Below are 20,504 nucleotides of genomic sequence, written 5' to 3'. Positions count from 1 at the left end.
AACACTCTTCCTGTATATCGTGGACCCTGGTGTAACCCATTACCAGCTTCTATATTATTTTTTCCACACAGGGATAGCCACTATGCTGTATTACCATGCGATAATAAGCGTGTGTACAATAAGCGTGCGTGTCAAAAAGGTGCCCCTCTCCATCACCACAGTCAGGATTGTGATCGTTGGCACAGGCGACTTGACGGAAGACAAACAAGAATTGTTGTTTGTTGAATTCCAGCAAGAACTCTTATAATTTTCCGTAGTTATCACTGTACTGTTTACTTGGCTCTGCGCACCCAGCTCACACAACAATCGCCTGATTAAATGCTCCCAAAGCACCACAGCAGCAGGGACAGGTTTCCAACAAAGCCGGTGTGTGTACACCCGCATACAATGAATCTGGCATATATAAAAAAAGGGCCCCTGACTTCTATTTTTACATAAAGCAACCTAAGCGGTACTTATGTGTGCGTGTATGCTGTGCTATGCTGTGTTGCTACGTATTAGTTTCTTCCCTTCTTTCTTTTCTTACCTTTTTCTTCTGCTCTCTGAACACTTTTTTTTCCAATTCGTGCTGTGTCCGAATTGCGAATCTTTCTGTGAATTTTGAGAAACGGCATTAGCAACCTCCTCGATCGGTAGAATTTCTCGATAAATCCCAAAAAGGGCGCTGGTCTCTAAAAAAATACGATGGCAGAAATAAAAAAAGACGGCTACTTGCAAGTGAAAGAAGACGGGCTGCGAGCATGGATGTGGTCCAAGCGCTACGTGGTCCTGCGTGAGCAAACCTTAACATTCCATCGCAACGAGGTAAACTAGTGAAGACACGATAGCTATTGTTAAAGCGCAATATTTACCAAACAATTGTCAAGCAAACCGGTCAATGCGTTGCGTTGATATTCCTTAAAGACATCAACACCGTTGCTCGTGCAGAACTAAAGTCATACTGCTTTGAGCTCGGAACAAAGGGCAAGAGCTACTACCTTGCATGCAAGAGTGACGAGGAGCTGTACTCATGGATGGATGAGATCTATAATGTTTGTACCAAACAATCCTCTCTTCATGTGTGTGCGCAATCCGCATCATCACTGACCCTGTCTTTTTACTTATTATGCATTAGCGCTCTCCACTCGGAGCCTCAGGACCAACTAATTTCGTCCACAAAGTTCACGTTGGATTTGATCCAATCACGGGGGCTTTCACAGTACGTACACTACATCAGCACTCGTCTTTTAATTTGCACTTTTTTCGCTTGGATGAGGAGTCACGGATAACCCAAACCACAACGTGTGACCCCGCTTGCATTAGGGCCTACCTGATCAATGGAACGCGTTGTTGAAAGGATCAAAGATCACGGCAGAGGATGCAGCAAAAAACCCACAGGCGGTGCTGGAGGCATTGGAGTTTTACACAGAACAGGCACGAAAAGAAAAGGAAAAGGAGGAATATCAGCAACAGGAGCAACAACGGAAAAAGTTGCAACAACAGCACCAACAACAACATCAGCTGAAGCAACTACAGCAGCCCAAGTCCAGTCGTTCCACACCAGCACCAAGGCACATTCGCGAAGCACCCGCACGGCCACCTGACGTACCCAGCAACAAAGACGTACAAGCGCTTATGGAAAAGCTCAAACTGTCACAAGTAAATAAACATAAACAGAAATGCCGTGTTTACATAAACGAGTACATTGCCTTCAACAATACTTTCTGTATCTAGGCACCAGGCAGCAATAGCAGCAGCGGCAAGTCAGCTGACGCACCGCCACAATCCCAACCACAACCACCGCCAGCATCATCTTCATCTACATCGTCAGGAGCAGCAACGGCGCCAGCAGCAAAAGTGCTTCCAGAGGTAATCATTATTTACATTGAAAATGACGATGCGTTGTAGCAGCAATACATCCACAGCTTCCAGACCAAATCTGAATCATACACTCCTTATAGCCATCACCCCGTCTTCCAAAGCAACGAAAGCCGCAAACTCCCCCGACACCACAGCCGTCGCTAGTACCATCTCAAGTGCCTTTACCTCGTTCCACGCTCAAGAACAAAACATCCATACCAGCATTACACAAGCAACAACAGCAACAACAACAGCAGCAGCAGCAGCAAAGCAAGCTAGCTTTACGTGCATCTGAAAAATCACGACTTGAACGAGAAAAGGAGCGCTTAAAACAATTAGCCATTGTTCTGGATAAAGAAAGCGCAGAGCTCAAGGCAGCAAATACGGCCAAGACGGCTCAACAGCAGCAACAGCAGCCCCAGTCAATACCTAAAAAGAAAGAAAGCAATACGCAACTACAAAAGATCAAGTCAACGAAAAAGATACAACCGCAACCTCAAGCATCCACGCCTGTGCCGGTCACTACGTCGACCAGCACAACCACGACTACAAGCGACAGGAAAAAACAACAGTCCAGAAAGCAGGAGCAGCGGATCAGTACCATGAGCGATGCGCAAGTCATGGAAAGACTACGTAAGCATGAGAAGCGGGGACCGCCATAGTAACTAATGAATTTGTAGTAGCTAACACACGAATCGCATATCATGTAGGGTCAGTTGTGTCCACTGGTGATCCAAATACATTATACAAGCGGAGCAAACGAATTGGACAAGGGTATGATCACAACAAAGAAGAACTTTTTCACAAGAGATAGAGAAAGGCTGATACTTGTTATCCATTGTAATTAGAGCATCTGGTTATGTCTACTTGGCAAATCACTTGGTCACAGGCAGCAAAGTAGCAATCAAAGAAATGGATCTGAGCAAGCAATCTCGACTGGACCTAATAGTAAACGAGATCATGATCATGAAAGAGTCGCGACATGAGAACATTGTCAATTTCCTGGACAGCTTCCTGGTCCGTGGAGACTTGTGGGTCGTCATGGAGTATATGGAAGGAGGAGCATTGACGGATGTGATTGAAAACAATACAATGACCGAACAACATATTTCTGTTGTTAGTGCCGAGGTAATACCTTGTTAAGAAGGGGATACGGAACAAGTCTATTAGTATTGGTACTCACAACTGAAGACGATATTATGTTTTAGACGGCCAAAGGACTACATCACTTGCATTCACAGAATATCATCCATCGAGACATTAAATCCGATAATGTGTTGTTGAATTTCCAAGGCCAGGTCAAGATCAGTGATTTTGGATATTGTGCTAAACTGACTGACCAGCGCAATAAGCGTGCTACTATGGTGGGCACTCCGTATTGGGTAATAAGTTTTTCACGGATTATGGAATTGCTTACTACGTGTCCATGTAGGCTATCAACATGATCTAATCATTGATGCATTTACTAGATGGCTCCTGAGGTTGTCAAGCAGAAAGAGTATGGTGCCAAAGTCGACATATGGTCCTTGGGTATCATGGCTATTGAAATGGTCGAGAGCGAGCCACCTTACTTGGATGAAGAGCCATTAAAAGCGCTCTATTTGATTGCTACGAACGGTACGCCATCTCTCAAGAGTCCAGATCAATTATCGCAGGATCTTAAAAGCTTCTTGGCTGTATGTCTGTGTGTGGATGTCAAATCGCGTGCCACAGCCGCTGAATTGCTACAGGTAATTATAAAAGAGGAAAGAATGGCTCTATTAGTTGAGATTTGGAGACATGGGATAGGAATATACAAGGCAAATGAAAAATCTAATACAGGAATATCTTTTTTCTGAACTTAGCATGACTTTTTGAAAAAGGCGGGACCTGTAGATATTCTTCCATCATTATTACGATTTAAAAACAAGTAAAAGAAGATGTACATTTTCGCTGAAACACACAAAAAAATGCATACATTAAGACATTCCTATGCGCACTCGAGAGACTCAATTTGGCGAACAAACCCACAGATTCATCTCTATAATAGGACTCCCTTAACGCGTCTTGAATTAGAGGCTGTTGTGGTTGCTTCTCAAACGTTCGACCTGGGTCAAAAGTGGCAACCCAGCTTTCTAATATTCGTAGTACAAAGTTCTTTTCATTCATTACTGCTAAAGTTTGTTGGAACGCTAGGGCTGCATCGACTTGCTTTGTTAGCTATGGTTGCCGCAATGTTACCATCTTTAGCAGCATCGACTGACATTGGGTGGCACTTTTTTTTCGTACGTATTTGACAGCTGACGGCTTTGATACTGATCTGTGCATTTAGATGAACACGACTAACTAAAGCAACTTGCCAATATCCAAGATCGTACTAAATATAAATAAAACACAAACCTTCTAGCCGATAGATATGTATATACAAAATTCCTGTGATCTTTTAAACAGTTGGAATAAAACTTCGTATTAGCGATTAATGCGTGAACGTTTCACCGCCGTGGTTGTCATACTATTGATCAGGTTTGAGTGCCTGATATGTGTAAGTGACGCAGTGTAGTAGAGCTGAGTGTCCACCTGTAGCTCATTTGTGTACTTATTGCTTCTTGCATTGCCTTGTGTTTGTAGATGTGGGGAATTACTGACACGTTGAGATCATCGAGTAACGAGGAGCAGGTGGAACGCGTCCCAGAGAGTACCCTTCTTGGGGAAAGGCGGCGCTTGTAGATCACTGAGAAATTCTCCAATGTCGTCGGTTGCTGCAAATGTGCGAGTACCCATTGTACTGATCATGTTTCGTATATTCTATATTCAAAAATACTGCCATCCGTCATCGCATAAAACTAGGTTCTTAAGAATAGGGTCTATGTTTTTCGAGATAGACACAGTCTAGTACTGGTACTTTTACGTCTGTTTTCTTTCCTTAGTCGATACGAAGTACTATTTTCATGTTTGGAGCACAATGATCCTGTCACCGGTGACTGATGTGGACACCTTTTATTAGGCAGATTTGTCAATTGATGATACAGTAAGTGATCAACTCCACCAGCAAGTACACACACTCTCTCTCGTGGTTTTTCGATACTTACAGCAATTTCACCCACTTCGTCATCGAACACAGTCTCTTCGTTATCATGATCACCATCATTGTTGAAATTTCTTGTTGCTACTGCTGACGATGATGATACTCCTTGTTGTTGTTGTTCCAGTGTTGTCTACAAGCAGAATTTTTTAGAAAGCGTAGCTGTTTCTCTTCTATATCTCACTCTCCTTTGTTTCCTATCAATTACTTACGGACAATCTTCGCTATCTCATTGAAGTTGTTGTTGATGTCTTCTTGTAGTAAGCCAATACCCTGTCATCTTTTGCTCCTTTGACAAATACGTGTATCAGCGTTGAGGACAGAGAAAGGCTATCTATTCTGTAAAGAACAAACATACTATATAGAAGTACTGGCAAAATATTTGTTTGTACATTCCCAATTTTCAATCAACAGCTAGTTTTCTAGTGAATCACGTTTGATTCGGTAGCATCACGGCTTTCAGAACTTGCTAATAAATTTAAATATGAACACGTCGAAATGATTACTTGAACAATTTAGCTTGTTCTATAACTCACGACGACGATTTTCGCTTGCACTGCTGGCGGAAAGAATAGATTTAGACAGCTTATTTTTTATATTCGTATTCGGCGTTATACATTGTATATAATGCTCATAACTATTGTTAAGTAGGTAGCAATATTCTTTGAAAAATAAGCTCACAAAAGCAGCCTTATCTTGCATAATGAGACTGCTTCTATCAGCATCACCATGCTAAGGTCCCTGTACTTGTAAGGTTTTCAACTTTTAATTTTTTTGCGAAATATCTTCAGGCACGAACTATCATTGAATTATATTAGTACTATTAATGATCCTATGGTAGCTACTGCCGGAATTATTGCCAACCGGCCTTTGCTATAACCCTTGTTATGCATATCAACGATCAAAGATAGTAGTTAGCCCAATGCTAAACTATCGAGCGATGGTTCAACAACTAGACAATGCATATATATAACTAGGTTCGTCACCATAAAGTACTAACACAAACATCGATCGTCTTCTCGTCCATTTATTCTGTATAGACGCCAAACTCTTAATCAATTCGGGGGCTGCAAACACAATTTTTCGGACTCAAAAGTATACTGAGATATATCTCAAGTGTTGTTCTCGCTTGTGGGTAGATTCTACTGTTACCCTGAGTTTGAGTTCTACTTGGTACTTTGTAAAGGGTTTCAAAGTGAGAACTGGTAATATTAGATGTTTGCGGATGACGTATAATTTAGAGATAATCTACTATATAGAAATTGCGTGAAGGCTTAAATTGTTAAATACGTCGTAGTAGATCGATGATAAGCGGATAAATCTCAATATAAAAATTGAGGTTTAGTCATGGTCCATTGCCCTGGTATAAGCATGTGCATGAAGGTAAAAAAACATTACTATTACTGATACGAGCTGTGAGAGGTGTATAGTTTTACTCAAACTGTCAAATTCTCTATTTTTCCAAGAAAGCAGCTAACTTACAAAACTGATCAGGGCAATACATTCAAAAAGAAGCACGTGACAATATTGTTCCTGAAAGAATTTCAAGAACAAAGAGCTCCAGCTGGACCAGCGGAAAATATTAAGACAGACAGGCACGGCCAAGGGGACAGCACCCGGCCGGCCTGCAAGACAGCTTCGCCCTCAGTCGCAGGGTGCCAATCAAAAAAGCCACCCCCGCCCGCGCCGTTCATGATCGTGTCACGAATATGAGAGGAGGTGTACAACCTATTGGGCTCCCGCTCAATTCGATATAAACCGCGCTTTTTCAAGTGGTATTTCCCTTTTTTCTTTGATTCAACCCGCCCCTTCCATATTTATCATCATGGTCTCTGCTCAGTCTACTGGTACCGTTTCCGCTCAACACGCCGAAGATATTGCTTTTGCTCGTGCTATGCACGGCAAGGAAGTCAAGACTGGTTTCTTGGCAAATTTGTCATCCAAGAACCGCGATGTCAGTAACGTCGCTAGCGAGACCTACCTCAACATGTGGAAGAAGCCTGAGGCCGAAAACAAGGAAGATGAGGCCAACCGTCTGGACAGCTACACTGCTCTTGTCAACTCATACTATAACTTGGCCACTGACTTTTATGAATATGGTACATACAAATGCGTGGGGAAACAAAGCAGATGAAGGAAGAGACCTGATGGAGGGGGAGGGGAACTTCATCCACTGTTAATGACGTTGAAGAAAAGAAAGAAATCTAAGACTAACGTCGTTTATCATAACTAGGTTGGGGTGGCAGTTTTCATTTCTGCCGTTACTACCCTGGTGAAGAATTCTTCCGCGCTATTGCTCGCCACGAACACTACCTTGCTGCCAACACTGGTATCAAGCGTGGCATGAAGGTTTTGGATTTGGGCTGTGGTGTTGGTACGTAACTTTCTTTTGATACGAACAGAAAAGGAGGGGAAGAAGGAAAGCAAGCTTGATGAGGGGTATTTGAATTTGCTACTAAATTGCTGTTTGTCGACAACGATGATGTTAATAGGTGGTCCTGCTCGTGAGATTGCCGAGTTCACCGGTGCCCACGTTACTGGTTTGAACAACAACGCTTACCAAGTTCAACGCGCTACTTTCTACGCTGCCAAGCAGGGTCTGTCTGACCAGACCGAATTTATCAAGGTAATTTGGTTTTCTCTCGTTCACATGTTTAATCCAATTTCATGTTTTGCGCTGTCGTACAAACGAACTGACCTGTGCATCTGTCTGTATGCCTGTTTGTTATAGGGTAACTTTATGGAGATCCCCTTTGAGGACAACAGTCTCGATGCTGCTTATGCCATCGAAGCTACTGTTCACGCCCCCACCTTTGAAGGTGTTTATGGTGAAATCTTCCGCGTGCTGAAGCCCGGTGCCAAGTTTGGCTGCTACGAATGGTGCATGACTGATGACTACAACGAGAGCGACCCTGAGCACCACCGTATCGCTCACGGTATTGAGGTATGTAAACGATTGCTAGGCGAGGAGGGGGGTTATACGCAAGAGGAAGCTATCGGACATTGCTCTTTCTGACATATATTGTCTCTTAGCGTGGTAACGGTATTCCTAAGATGAGACCCATCGCCGAATGTCTCCAGGCTCTTAAGAACGTCGGTTTCGAGATTGAATTACACGAGGATCTTGCCAATATGGGTGACCAGATTAGATGGTTCTATCCTTTGGAAGGTGATCTCCGCAAGTGTCAGACCGTTCGTGATGTCTTGACCACCATTGCCATGACCAAGGCTGGTCGTTTCACCACCACCAACTTCTGCCGTGTTTTGGAAAAGGTTGGTCTTGCTCCCAAGGGTACTGTTGAAACTCAAAAGTTCCTGGAAATGGCTGCCGATGCTCTTGTTGAAGGCGCACAAAAGAACTTGTTCACCCCCATGTTCTTCTTTGTTGCCAAGAAGCCCGAAACTGCTCAGTAAAAAAATGACCTCTCACCTTACGCCTTACTTAACTCTTCGTTTTCCGCCATTGAAATCAATTCGCTCGCCACTTTTTACTTTACTGCACCCACATGTCGTAGTTGATATTCTTGTCTTTCTTTTACATCAATCTGTTTTCCTTTCTATTTACTATTATTACTTACTAATGTTTTCATCGAAAAGTAAAATCAACATTTAAAAACAAGCATATATACTTGGTCTTTTTGAGAAAGAAAGGATCTATATGGTATCGCTGATAATGGTGGATTACTGCTTCATCATGTAACGTTTGTATATTATCTATGAGAAAACCGTCGATATGCGTTAAATATGCTATCCTCGATTTGAAGTTAGCATGTTGGATCGACAAATGGCTAGTTTTGGGAAGAATAAAATTACGGTAGTCCACCGCGTCCTTTCGATCCGCCTCTTTGTAATAAATGTTTAGTATCTCCTCGTGAGTGTCGGTATACTAAGCTGAACGTCAAAAGCGAATATATTCACTCAAAAATTGACAAGAAACCTACATAACCGGTCAGTTTGTGCACTTTTATAGTGAAGTATTTTTTATTTACGAGTTCTATATATATAGTTATACATATTACGCTTGGCGGGTCTGTATGACGAGGAAGGTAGATGAATGGATCAGGGAAGACACTCTTCAGTTCTGTAAAGGGGCTCAAGCGTTGCGGCGGTTATCAAAGGTGAATACTATTAATTGATTTTAACATCACGTTGTTGGTGTTTATCTACCTAAGACTGCCCTCGAAGCAGTGTCATGAGGTGCATCTATTTTCTAGACAAAGGTGGTTTTCTTCTAGCCAAATCCTATTCTTTTCTCAACGAGTGATTAATTGAAGCAAGGGCGGTATTTTCTCCAGTAGCAAAAATGAAGGACGATAGTTCAACTGTTCATTTCTACTCACACGCGAATACAGTTTTACTTCGCCATGCCCACAAAGCTTCCAGTGTTATGGTTTTTGATTCTTTGTTTTGTTTATTAAATTCAATACGTTTTCTGTTGTGGTCCGTGCCGATTTGTTATTTGCTTTCGAATCGCAATATGATGGAAGTATATCTATAGCTCCTGGCTTTTTCAAAAAGTCGTGCCAGGCATTGCCAGAAAAAAAAATTGTATCCGGCCGCTCATTTGTTATCCGTTTATATACATATCCAGAACTCTTCCTTGGCCTAAATAGCTTAAGTTCTCTATCTATATCTAGAACATCGACATCTGCATATCGCCATATACTACATACAGTCAAGAAACCTTCAATATAATCCCATCATTACAATTGACCTATGCTTAAGAGAAAGCGTCCGATTCGTAGTATTCAGATAGAGTGCTTTTTAATACTGTTTTTGAATTGTTTCATTAGCTATAATACGATACTCAAAACTATAACACTGTACCTTTACAAGTGTCATCTTGTGATTTATATAATAAGCATGAGATTTGCAGGTTAGCAGATAATTGGCATGTTCACACGCATGTAGTTTCTTCGTGATTCATTTACTGATGCATTAAATATTCTTCTTAGCCGATATGGGATGCCTATCAAAGTAGTACGCTTATTACGTATTATGCTACTCAGCAGTCAATTTGATTTTCCAATATAAAGTGCTTATATATAGGTTTTTGCCATTTGTTACATGAATGATGTACCGATCTTTCATTTCACTACACATCTTTATTATTATGGTCTACTTCACGTCCTCTGTTCCCACCTTTATTATCTAGAAGCATTTGCTGTCAACAGTAACATAGAAACTGTAGCAGGCAGTAAATACAGTAGGTGAACGAACTTCAAGTTTAGTTCTTTCAAGTCCCAGCATTACTGCACTTTTGCGCTTTATATCCAAACAAGCTATATGTCGCAAAAGCTTCTCTTTGAGTAGATATTTGTGCGTGAAGACAGTAGAGAAAGAAACATTATAAATTATTAGTGTGCTTAACAGCGTCAATTAATCTAACTGTAAAAACTGCGTTATAAATCTTGTTTCAGCATTTTCTCAAGTTATTATTAACTACTGGAGCTTTAAGTTTCATTCTTGTTGTCTAGTCATATTCATACTGAAAGGAGCACCTAACACCACATTCTTATCCAGCCTTTCTGTCTTTGTTCTATTCTAGTTCCATCTGTTCTCTTTCTTTGTTTACTTATCCCCCCCTGTCTACACCATATATTTAGTATAGGGGTCGCAATCTGACCCGTAGTTTGAGGATGGGTCAACGGGTCAGGTTTATGCTTTTCTGACCTGTGGGTCAACCCGTCTAACCCTTGACCCGACCCGTTGACCCATTGTGACCCATGTATTATACATATAATATATATAAGGTACTTATATTCAAGTAGTCAATCTTCTTATTGGGAAGCATCATTATATTATAAGATATAGCTGTCAATATGTTTGCTATAGAACTATAACTTAAAATGTACTTATATTCTTTTTATTGTGTGTAGGATTATATTTTATATTCAAGAGTGAAGGATAAGTGTGATGATAGAGCTTTAATAAAGATAATAAGGGACAAGATTAAGTATCTTTGAGATGATGTTTTATTCCAACAAAAGATAAAGCTCTTTTATATTCTAGCTATTAAGACGGCGATATCAATTCATCCGACTAATGGATAAACTATGTGATAGAGGATGGATCAAGGACGTATCAGAACTTCTATTGAAGTCGCTATGTTAATCGGGCACATCTTTGAAACCGGCGTTAGCTGATGTAATGGCCGAGGTACCTGTTGATAGGTTCATTGTCCTGTTCACGTAAGGTGGATCATTTGAGTGAGAGATTTTATTCAATAGTGTTTAGCCGAAATGCCGTAGTGTTCATACGTGTGTGCTATAATGTTTAACCGAATATCTTATTGTTGATATCTTAAGCAGTGTATTAATGTGGTTCACCACATCACCCCCTTCCAGGTTAAACATTATTCTGTGAAGAATGTGCTTAGCAACGTGTGCGTAAACGCTTACTGCGTCTAGTAGATGGTGTAGGTGTGGAACCCTCTTGACGTTTGGAAATAGTTCCTTTTGCTTTACATTGTGATTGCTGTGGGATGTGCGTCACAGGTAATGCAGTTTGTATTTTGCTTTGCTTCGGTGGTGTGATACCAACACGTTCCCAATATTTCATGATTGGTTGTGGACTATTAAATGCTTCTGCTGGTTCCCAGGAATCGTCATCAGGTGTATAATCTTTCCATCTAACCCGGTATTGATATTTGCCTGGTGCAAGCTCTTTGTGGTCTACAATTGACTGTACGGTGTAATATTTACCGTTTTCTTCAAATGCTTCTTCTGTGTCAATTAATTCATCCTGTGATAGAAGTTTCATTTGTGAGGGTGCGTAGTTACGAGAAGTTAATAGACCCTGTTCATCTCTAAGGACATAAGAACCACCTTTGGTTTTGCGTACTACAGTATATGGTCCTTCATATCTTGGATCCATCTTCTTACTGCGTAATTCATCAATGACCATGACCGTGCTTCCGATGGGATAATCGGTGATTCTGAACTTGGCATTGTATTTGCCTTTTTTTATATCATCCAGTGCCTTTGCTCTTTCCGAAATTGCAGGAAAGACAATGTTTGTCATTTGTTCAATGCGGTTTTGCAGCTCATCTTCTGTGAGTGGTCGCGGGATCTGTTCTTTGCTATAGTCCCTGAAACCGTTCATTGTTCTATTGAACATAAGAGCAAATGGTGTAGAACCATGTCTATTGGCAACTTTGTTGTTAAGGGCTAATTGTGCTGGTTTGACATATAAGTCCCAGTCTCTAACTGCTCCTTTTGTATACTTGCGGATGATGTTAACAGTTGTTTGCACAAATCTTTCAGCCAATCCCTGAGCTCTTGGGTGAAAAGGCGTAGAAAGTCTTTGGTCGAATCCAGAGGCTTCTCGAAGACGAGTCATTAGTTGGTTCTTGAATTCAGTACCATTATCACTGCTGAGATAACGGCAAAAGCCCACTAAGCAAAATGTGTCGATGACTGCTTGAACGACAGTGTCTGATGTTTTATCAGGAAGTGCGTGTAAAACACAAAAACGTGTGCATACGTCTACCATGACTAAGAGATAATTGTTTCCGCGATGGCTTGTGCCGAAGCCGCTTGCAAGATCAATTGTCCAATGATCACCCGGATAGAATGCATGAAGAGGTCTCAAAGGGTTATAACCTTTCTTGGTGATGTTGAATCGCTGGCATTCAGGGCAGCTTTTTACAATGTGTGCGGCTTCTTTGTACATATTGTTCCATTTCAAACCATCATTGTGTAGTGCTTTTGTGATAGCTTCAGCGCCAAAGTGACCAAATGCATGTGCTTTTTTAAGTAATTCCAGTCTTTCATGTTCGGGTGGTTCAAAATAGATGTCATCATCTATGTTGTCAGTGTTATTACTTGTTTGTGTGTTTACTGTGAGAGTCTTATTTTGTACAGTGTTATTAATTGTATGAATTTGCGTAGCACTACCCCCTCCAGCTCTTTTTCATCGATGTGAAAAAGGCGAGATAATTGATCAGGAAGGATGTTATCTAATCCTGGTAGGTGAATAATTTCAAAGTCGTATTGTAAGATGGTGTCAAACCAACTGATCATCATAGCGTTGGCTATTTTTTGTGTATGGAGGAAGGTCAATGCTTTGTGATCCGTGTATAATTTAAACGGTTTGCCATATAAATATTTGTGGAATTTGTCAAGTGCAAATATAATAGCTCTGAGCTCACGTCGTGTAGTGCTATAGGATCTTTCTGACTTGGAGAGTGCTCTAGCCATGAAAGCAATATGACGTGTTTCACCATCTATGACTTGGAAAAGTGCTGCAGCGATTCCAGTATTTGAAGCGTCAGTTGCAACCTGAAAAGGGTGTGATAAATCGGGAAAGCGCAGGATGGGAGCTTCAAGTAGCATTTTCTTTAACGTGTCAAAACTGTGTTGTTCTTTTTGTGTCCATAAACCTTTTAAAGATTTGGCATTGCGAAGTCGGTCTAAAGGTGCCATAACTTCAGAGACTTTTGGTAGGTAAGAGCGCATGTAATTGATAGTACCACAGAAGGCAGCTATAGCTTTGCCAGTTGTAGGTGTAGGGATATTTTGGATGTTGCATACTTTGCGTTTATCCAGTGATACACCTTCGGTGGATACACAGTGGCCAAGTAAGTAGACACAACGTTGTGCATATACGGCTTTGTCATGATTGATGCGGAAATTTACCTCAGTTAATTTGTCAATTACTGCGGCGACATGGATAGCATGTTCTTCTATGCTGTTTGAGAAGATAATGACGTCATCAATGAACGCACGAACGAAGGGCATCTCTCTAAGAAGAACTGTTAAACAACGAGTAAATACCGAAGAAAGATGACGTAATCCATAGCAAGCTCCTCGGAACTGATATTGGATGTGTCCTTCAATTGTGAAAGCAGTTCGTTCTCGATGTGGTTCATAGAGAGGTAAAGAAGTGAAAGCAGATTTTACATCGAGGCAGGTAGTAACGACGGTGCGATTTGAATTACCGCTGTTGTCATTGCCTTGGATGGCTGCAATAACATCACTTAATAAAGGAAGTGGATGTTGTTCACATTGTAATAAATGCTGGTTGATTAAGCGGACATCCATACAGATTCTACGCTTGTTTGTATCATATGCACCTGTAACAGGATCTTTCTTTGGTGCTAGTGTGATGGGACTATTCCATGCTGTGCCAGCAGGTGCAGGTTCAATAATGCCCTCATCTAACCAGGTTTTGATCTGATCGTCAATTAAATCCTTGAAAGCGATTGGTAATGGGTACTGACGTCGATGGCAAACGATACCTTCTGGAACATCAAGACGGACCACTGCTTCAGGCATTGTACATAACGCGCGTTTAGGAATTTGTGCATTGCGATCAAGAGAAGGTTGGATAGCTTGTAAAAACTGTTTCCTTTGTTCTTCTGTGCCATATGGCGAATTATTAGGTTCGGGTAAATCAATAATTTGTTTCTCATTGTTTGGTGTCAGTGGCTCCCATGATGTGGCTAAACCAGTAATACCAATTCCGAGTTTAAACATCAAATCCAGACCAATGGTGACTGGTGTTGTTCCGGATAATTCCATGATGTAAAAATTGTGTTTGAATCTTTTCCCATTGTACTGTAGTTCAACATTTTCAAGTAAACCTAAAAGGTAGGCTGTTACATCCTTTGCTGCTAAAGTAATGGATATATTTTTTACTGCGTTTTTATTGATTTTAAGTACAGATGTTGACTCTATGTTTTGTAACCATGTAGGTGTGATAAAAGACTTGTTGGCGCCTGTGTCGACTAATCCGAAGACTTGCTTAGTCTGTACAGTGATAGGAACAATGAGTGAGTCAATGTCATCTGTTGCTTGCAGTGTGTTATTTATTTGTGTTGTGCGGTTGATGTAATTACCTGTAATATCCATTCCGTCCAATGAAATGTGATTAAGTGTTTCTTCATCCCGCTTTGATGGTGTAGTAGAAGAAGACGAGGAAGGAGACGAGGAAATGTGTACAGAGCGATTGCTCACCATTGTTGTCGACGTTCCTGACTTCTTTTTTCCTTTTGCATCAAAATATTCTTGGCAGCGATGGCCTAAGACATATGGAACTTTTTTACAATAACGACATAGGTTGTCTGAACCTGTTGATTGCCGGTTATTGCGGACTTGTTGTTGTACTGCTTCCCGCTGGCGCTGGAGAACGTGGCAATCCGTCGCCGAGTGATTTCCTTTTGGATGGACAGGACAATCACCGTAATGACGAGGACGGCGAGAAGCTGGTGCTGGCGATGAGGAGGACGAAGACAGGTGTTCATTACCCATGCGACGTTTCTTTCCTGGTGCATGGATGCTCGCATAACTACCGTTGTCTTGAAACTTGTCAACGAATTCACCCAATGTGGAAATTATGAGTTGCACGACCTCAGTGACTTCAGATGGCCAATCTACACCATACTGTCTTGCTAGTACTGGGTAGATCTTTTCGCGGATCGAAGGTGGCAACGACGAAATGAAATCGAACGTCAAGTCACGACCGCTGGCTCTTCCTGCCTCGTGTGCTAATGACATCCATCGTTCGGCATAGACACGGATCGCTTCATTGGCTTGGGGACGAGCGACAAAAAGCTCATGACGCTTGAGGTACGTATGAAACGGATTGCCGTATTCCTTCTTGATTTCGACACAGGCTTGTTTCCATTTTAATTGACGGTCGGCGACATCTCGGCGGAACCAAGTCATTTGGTTATCATCCAGACATAACCAGAAAAGACGTTCCCAATTACCATCAAGGTCAATGCTATGGCTGCGCAATTGGATTTCAAAGGCGGAAATGAAAGCAGAGACGGAATTGTGCACTGGCTTTGACGAATCTCGGACAGGGCCTCCTTGTACTTGTAGTATCGGTAGGTTTTTTGGGACCACGCAGCTTGCCTTTCGATCTTCGAACTGTTCAGACATGCTGAGTGCTTGCTGAGTAGCTTGGTAGATGTTGAATGCATCAAGTGCTTCTTTGTGTGCCTGTTTTAGCTTTAGTAGGTCATCTGGTGAAGCATCTTGCGCCTGCAAATATTCTTCGGTGGCTTTTGCTAAGCGTGCCTTGAGGATAGCTCCCATGTTAGACGGTGTCAGCTTCCTTTGTTCCAGGTAGGTACTCGGTGTAATTATGTTCCTGGCCATGGTTTCAGTACTAGTTTCAGTGCTAGTTTCAGTGCCATTTTTGGACGCCGATTCTGAGTCCACCATTTCAACATCGTTGCTTGAGACCTCGACCGTTCCTGGAGTAACCACGTTGGCTTGATCAACGGTTTCGTTAATGTTTGTAGCTTGGTTGTTATCGGAGGACATGATGTAGGATATAAGGAAAAAACAAGGTTTTCAAAGATAAAAATGTGATGATAGAGCTTTAATAAAGATAATAAGGGACAAGATTAAGTATCTTTGAGATGATGTTTTATTCCAACAAAAGATAAAGCTCTTTTATATTCTAGCTATTAAGACGGCGATATCAATTCATCCGACTAATGGATAAACTATGTGATAGAGGATGGATCAAGGACGTATCAGAACTTCTATTGAAGTCGCTATGTTAATCGGGCACATCTTTGAAACCGGCGTTAGCTGATGTAATGGCCGAGGTACCTGTTGATAGGTTCATTGTCCTGTTCACGTAAGGTGGATCATTTGAGTGAGAGATTTTATTCAATAGTGTTTAGCCGAAATGCCGTAGTGTTCATACGTGTGTGCTATAATGTTTAACCGAATATCTTATTGTTGATATCTTAAGCAGTGTATTAATGTGGTTCACCACAATAAGTAAGCTACAAGCGATATATATAAAAGGAGTAAAGAAGCAGAAATAGTACAATGAGAACGGAGGACAATAGAGGGTGGCAGTAAGAGATGAGACTTGACAAAAGACTGAAAAGGAGTTGAGAAAAGAAAAACGAAGGAAGAAGGAAGAAGTGATAAGCAAAGGGAAAAGGAAAAGGATTAGGGGCATGTAGGGAAGCCGATTTTCAACCACACTTTAAATATATATTATGTTTTCTTTAATACATGATAACATGATGTGAGCTAAAGCTAATTTTTTTATGACTGCACAAAACCCTTTACCTTTAAAAGTAGATGTTGCTAGCACTGCTAGGAATTTGTGCTCCATCATCTTAGAGAGCTGTGTATATATATATATGGAGTTTTGCACTTCTAGTACTCAAGTTCAGGTTGACTGCCACTTCCTTCATTATCATATCGAAATCAGTCTTGACCTGTCAACCCGAGTTTTGACCCATCCAATTGCGACTCCTACTCTTAGCAGTAGTATACAACGGGAAACCATCCGTAACTATTAATCTATCTATAAATAACTAATCTACCAAAATTAAAAAATTAAAAGTATTTTTGAAAATTAAAAAAAATTGCTTTTTTATTTTTTATTTTTTAAATATTAGATATTTTTTATGAAACCATCACCTACTGTTATAAGCCCTATTAATCCGGGATAAATATAGTCGCGAAATGGTAATGAGCATATCCCTTCTAAAATTTGTAACTTGTTACGGATGTTGATTCGATTATTAACAAAAATTAATTTATTGTTTACAATAAAATTAATTGTTAATAATTGAATCCTAATATGTAAATCATTAACTTTTAATGAAATAATTAAAAAACTCAAAAATAATTTAAAATAATATATTATGAGCTGCTATATATCTTTAAAGTCACATGCTTTCTTGTATTCTTCTATCACTAGTGAGTTAAGTTCATTATTTTTGAGGTATTAATTAAACAGTAAGTACTATATTTTTAATTTTTTTTATTATTTTGACATTGCCTTGTTTTTATTTAAAATGTGAAACATACAACAAGGGTCCTCTGGTGTAATGGTTAGCACTCTGGACTTTGAATCCAGCAATCTGAGTTCGATTCTCGGGAGGACCTCAACAATAAAATGTTGAATTCGAAAGAATTCAGAGTTTCTTTTTAATTTCTCTCCTTTGGCTTTTTTTTTTACCATCGTCGATCCTTTTGGCGGAATTACCGTAGACCAGGGATAAGAGAAGAGAGATAGTAATTTTTTCTCCGTAAGAGCACACTATTACTGCACTACACTAATCATCTTCAATCAAAGCATTTTCTGTATTCTCTGAGATACATGAAATACATTTAAGAAGAGTACTGGGGGTAAAAAGTTGTTCTTGTAACGGTGGTGTCGTTCGTATTAATTACGATCCAAAAACGTATATGCATCGACAATGTGACAGATGTGAGACTCGATATTGAGAGGATACACGATGGGGGAACATTAGTGATAAGTACCTCCCGCCTTTATATACACGTCAGAAGAGTAATAAGGGGTTAATTAGCGTCTACTGCATTATTAGTCTACATTATATTCCAAAATCGTACTTTTATCTCCTTACCCAACGGTACATGTAGCTGCATATTATCGTAAAGTCCGAATCATGCGTATTGTTGATCAGTTGCCACACATGTTAGACACTATTACCGAGAAGAGTATGCACCTTTACAGCAAAGTATGTAATACCGATTAGTTCTGCCACAGCTTCGTTGAACGTCATTCCTATTTTTTCGCTTAATCGAATTACCAATGAATATAAGTTGGTATCTTAAATATGGTTTACCTTATGAAAGAAGCATAAAGTTTCCACAGCAGCGTTGTAGTATCGACAAATGAATCTTTTTCAATTATTCTGCTCAAATAAACGCTGAATTATCTGAATATGTGTATGACCCCTTCTGCTTTTATTCTTTCACTATTTTCTTTTTCTAAGAGCAACACATATAACAATTATTGAGGATATATGTAAAATAAACAGCTTCTTATTAGCTGACTGAAATACTGATGGGGTTTGGTTCGACGTATGACCCATCGAAGGTCGTCGTTGGGAACTCCCTAATGCCACCATTGGCGATCTCTTCCATTGTACGTGTTTTTACATTGCAAATACAGCGATCTCGTGCCGGGTCCATTGCATCGAGGACATTGGTAGAGCTTAACAAGGCACCTTCATTTTCCCTCTTTGCTTTTGCATATGGTATATCTACCGGCTCTGTAAATATGCTATTTGGCTTTGATAATGCTTCGTCATTTTGACAATTTCTGAGACAATCTTGACTATATTCACTGAAGTTAAAGATACCTGTGGGCTCTACACAATAATGCATGTAATTCCAGTAAGTATGCAGAGCATTTCTTAGTGATAGAAAAGAGCATAAGCTAAGATATAATTTCGACAGAATGCTTTACCAAATGTTACAAAGTAGGCCTGCTGTAAAGCATTCACGTCTGTCTTATTGACGAGGACATGGTCGTCAATTTCTGTGATCCTGTATTAAAAATTTAACTGCATAGGATGCTTCGATGTCACCGTAACACTAACAAAACGATCGCTTGGTGTTCAAATGTTTGTTTGCGAGGTTTGTGCAACATCTTATCGACACAGATCAAACAATTTTAAAAAGAAGCACAACCTCGCAACAATTCTTTCGGTGATACATGTCTGAAACAAAGTTTGCAGCTTTTGTGAGCCTGCTACTACCAACGAATGTGTGGCGGCTTCTGCAATAAAGTGGCTATTATATTGAGCCAAAAGCGTCTCGCCGCCAGATATCTAGGATGTTTGTGTATGAAGTACAGACCGTCGAATACGTGTTGAATGGCATAACGTTGTCCATCGTCACCAACGCTGAATGGGCTAAGACGAGAGATGGTATACTTCTCTCAAACTCATGTATGTCCTCAGTAAAAGGTGTAATGTGTGCCCAACATCACGAAACAAGACACCATTAAGGCACGAAGCATCAGAGCCTTTTGTGGGACATAAGTCGACTTTGGAACTAACTGGATTGGAATTCTAAGTTGACACTTTGTTTAAACTGATCGTGTAGTTCTATTGTAGGACACGTAATCAACGACTTCAGTGATAAGCTAAAGTTGTATATGATTGCTCTTTTTTTACTTCCGTTTCTTAGTCTTATAAATGCCATGTTTGTTCTAGGAATCTGAATGGCCTCAGACTTACATCATACGCATAGGCTGGGGATATAAAGCCAGGGGAGTTGTCTTCAAGAATGGAATTTTGATGGACCATCGGACCTTTGTCAACGCCACAAAAATACGAACGCACGTCGAGGGGTAAGAGCTGCTATGGCTCCATTCTGCGCATTATCGCAAGTAAGATAGCTGGTTTATTTTATATAGCGACGATAAGAAAGCTAAGTCATAATTATAACACATAAAAAGGGTGTACCCTTTATGCATCATGCTTTCTTCTCTTCTTCTTAGCTACTCAAGTAGTAACATTTTTTGTGTACGTAAGTAATAGCTTACTGTCCGTATATTCTTTCTCGCACATGCATTAGTCACATATTCTATTGCATAAAATAGAGCTGTCGCTATACCTGCTTTACATAATTATGTAAGGGGTATGTTAGTATTAGTGAAAAAAGCAGCGTACCATTGCAATTGGAGGTGTTAACGGACTCACCACTATTCTTACACCAGAGAAAAGTTCCAAGCAAAGCAGTACATCAACTCCCTGGATTGTACTCGCTTTGCTCATCTTACTGGTCAACAAGAGTTGTAGTAGTCGTAGCGGTATATATGCTAGCAATAATAACGGTATCAGACAGGGACCCAGAACTGCTCT

At 40.5% G+C, this 20,504-nt stretch overlaps 3 protein-coding genes and 1 non-coding gene across 4 annotated transcripts; 3 read left to right on the top strand and 1 right to left on the bottom strand.

Moving 5' to 3' along the window:
* The first annotated feature begins 417 nt into the window (after nt 1-417).
* BDB00DRAFT_851045 (kinase-like domain-containing protein) lies at nt 418-3,704 on the top strand. The gene is made up of 10 exons (XM_053125480.1): nt 418-804; nt 867-1,031; nt 1,115-1,198; nt 1,303-1,638; nt 1,714-1,848; nt 1,941-2,472; nt 2,550-2,613; nt 2,688-2,967; nt 3,048-3,221; nt 3,309-3,704. Exons 1-10 carry the CDS (start codon nt 685-687, stop codon nt 3,675-3,677), a joined length of 2,259 nt encoding a protein of 752 aa, XP_052974184.1. The 5' UTR covers nt 418-684; the 3' UTR covers nt 3,678-3,704.
* A 2,938-nt stretch (nt 3,705-6,642) lies between these two features.
* On the top strand, nt 6,643-8,559 carry BDB00DRAFT_851039 (sterol 24-C-methyltransferase). Its single transcript, XM_053125479.1, has 5 exons — nt 6,643-6,999; nt 7,134-7,274; nt 7,393-7,526; nt 7,632-7,844; nt 7,934-8,559. The coding sequence occupies exons 1-5, from the start codon at nt 6,726-6,728 to the stop codon at nt 8,312-8,314; spliced, it is 1,143 nt and encodes a 380-aa protein (XP_052974183.1). The 5' UTR covers nt 6,643-6,725; the 3' UTR covers nt 8,315-8,559.
* Nucleotides 8,560-17,700: 9,141 nt separating this feature from the next.
* Nucleotides 17,701-17,772, top strand: BDB00DRAFT_t110. Its single transcript has one exon. It is a non-coding gene; the product is annotated as a tRNA-Gln (tRNA).
* Nucleotides 17,773-18,678: 906 nt separating this feature from the next.
* On the bottom strand, nt 18,679-20,210 carry BDB00DRAFT_792290 (uncharacterized protein; the record flags this gene model as incomplete). The annotated part of the gene is made up of 4 exons (XM_053121107.1): nt 18,679-19,004; nt 19,103-19,182; nt 19,878-20,013; nt 20,186-20,210. The coding sequence occupies 4 exons, from the start codon at nt 20,208-20,210 to the stop codon at nt 18,679-18,681; spliced, it is 567 nt and encodes a 188-aa protein (XP_052974182.1).
* Between the last annotated feature and the right edge of the window lie 294 nt (nt 20,211-20,504).

This window comes from Zychaea mexicana (genome assembly GCF_025766255.1).
Source record: "Zychaea mexicana strain RSA 1403 chromosome Unknown BDB00scaffold_122, whole genome shotgun sequence".
Taxonomy (NCBI): Eukaryota; Fungi; Mucoromycota; class Mucoromycetes; order Mucorales; family Lichtheimiaceae; genus Zychaea; species Zychaea mexicana.
This window is presented reverse-complemented; position numbering and strand designations above follow the sequence as displayed.

Coding starts and splice junctions, on each gene's coding strand:
- BDB00DRAFT_851045 (XM_053125480.1), top strand. CDS start 685: ATGGCAGAAATAAAAAAAGACGGCTACTTGCAAGTGAAAGAAGACGGG. Junction 2,614..2,687: donor AGCAAACGAATTGGACAAGG/GTATGATCACAA, acceptor CATTGTAATTAG/AGCATCTGGTTATGTCTACT. Junction 3,222..3,308: donor TGGTGGGCACTCCGTATTGG/GTAATAAGTTTT, acceptor TGCATTTACTAG/ATGGCTCCTGAGGTTGTCAA.
- BDB00DRAFT_851039 (XM_053125479.1), top strand. CDS start 6,726: ATGGTCTCTGCTCAGTCTACTGGTACCGTTTCCGCTCAACACGCCGAA. Junction 7,275..7,392: donor GGATTTGGGCTGTGGTGTTG/GTACGTAACTTT, acceptor TGATGTTAATAG/GTGGTCCTGCTCGTGAGATT. Junction 7,845..7,933: donor GTATCGCTCACGGTATTGAG/GTATGTAAACGA, acceptor ATTGTCTCTTAG/CGTGGTAACGGTATTCCTAA.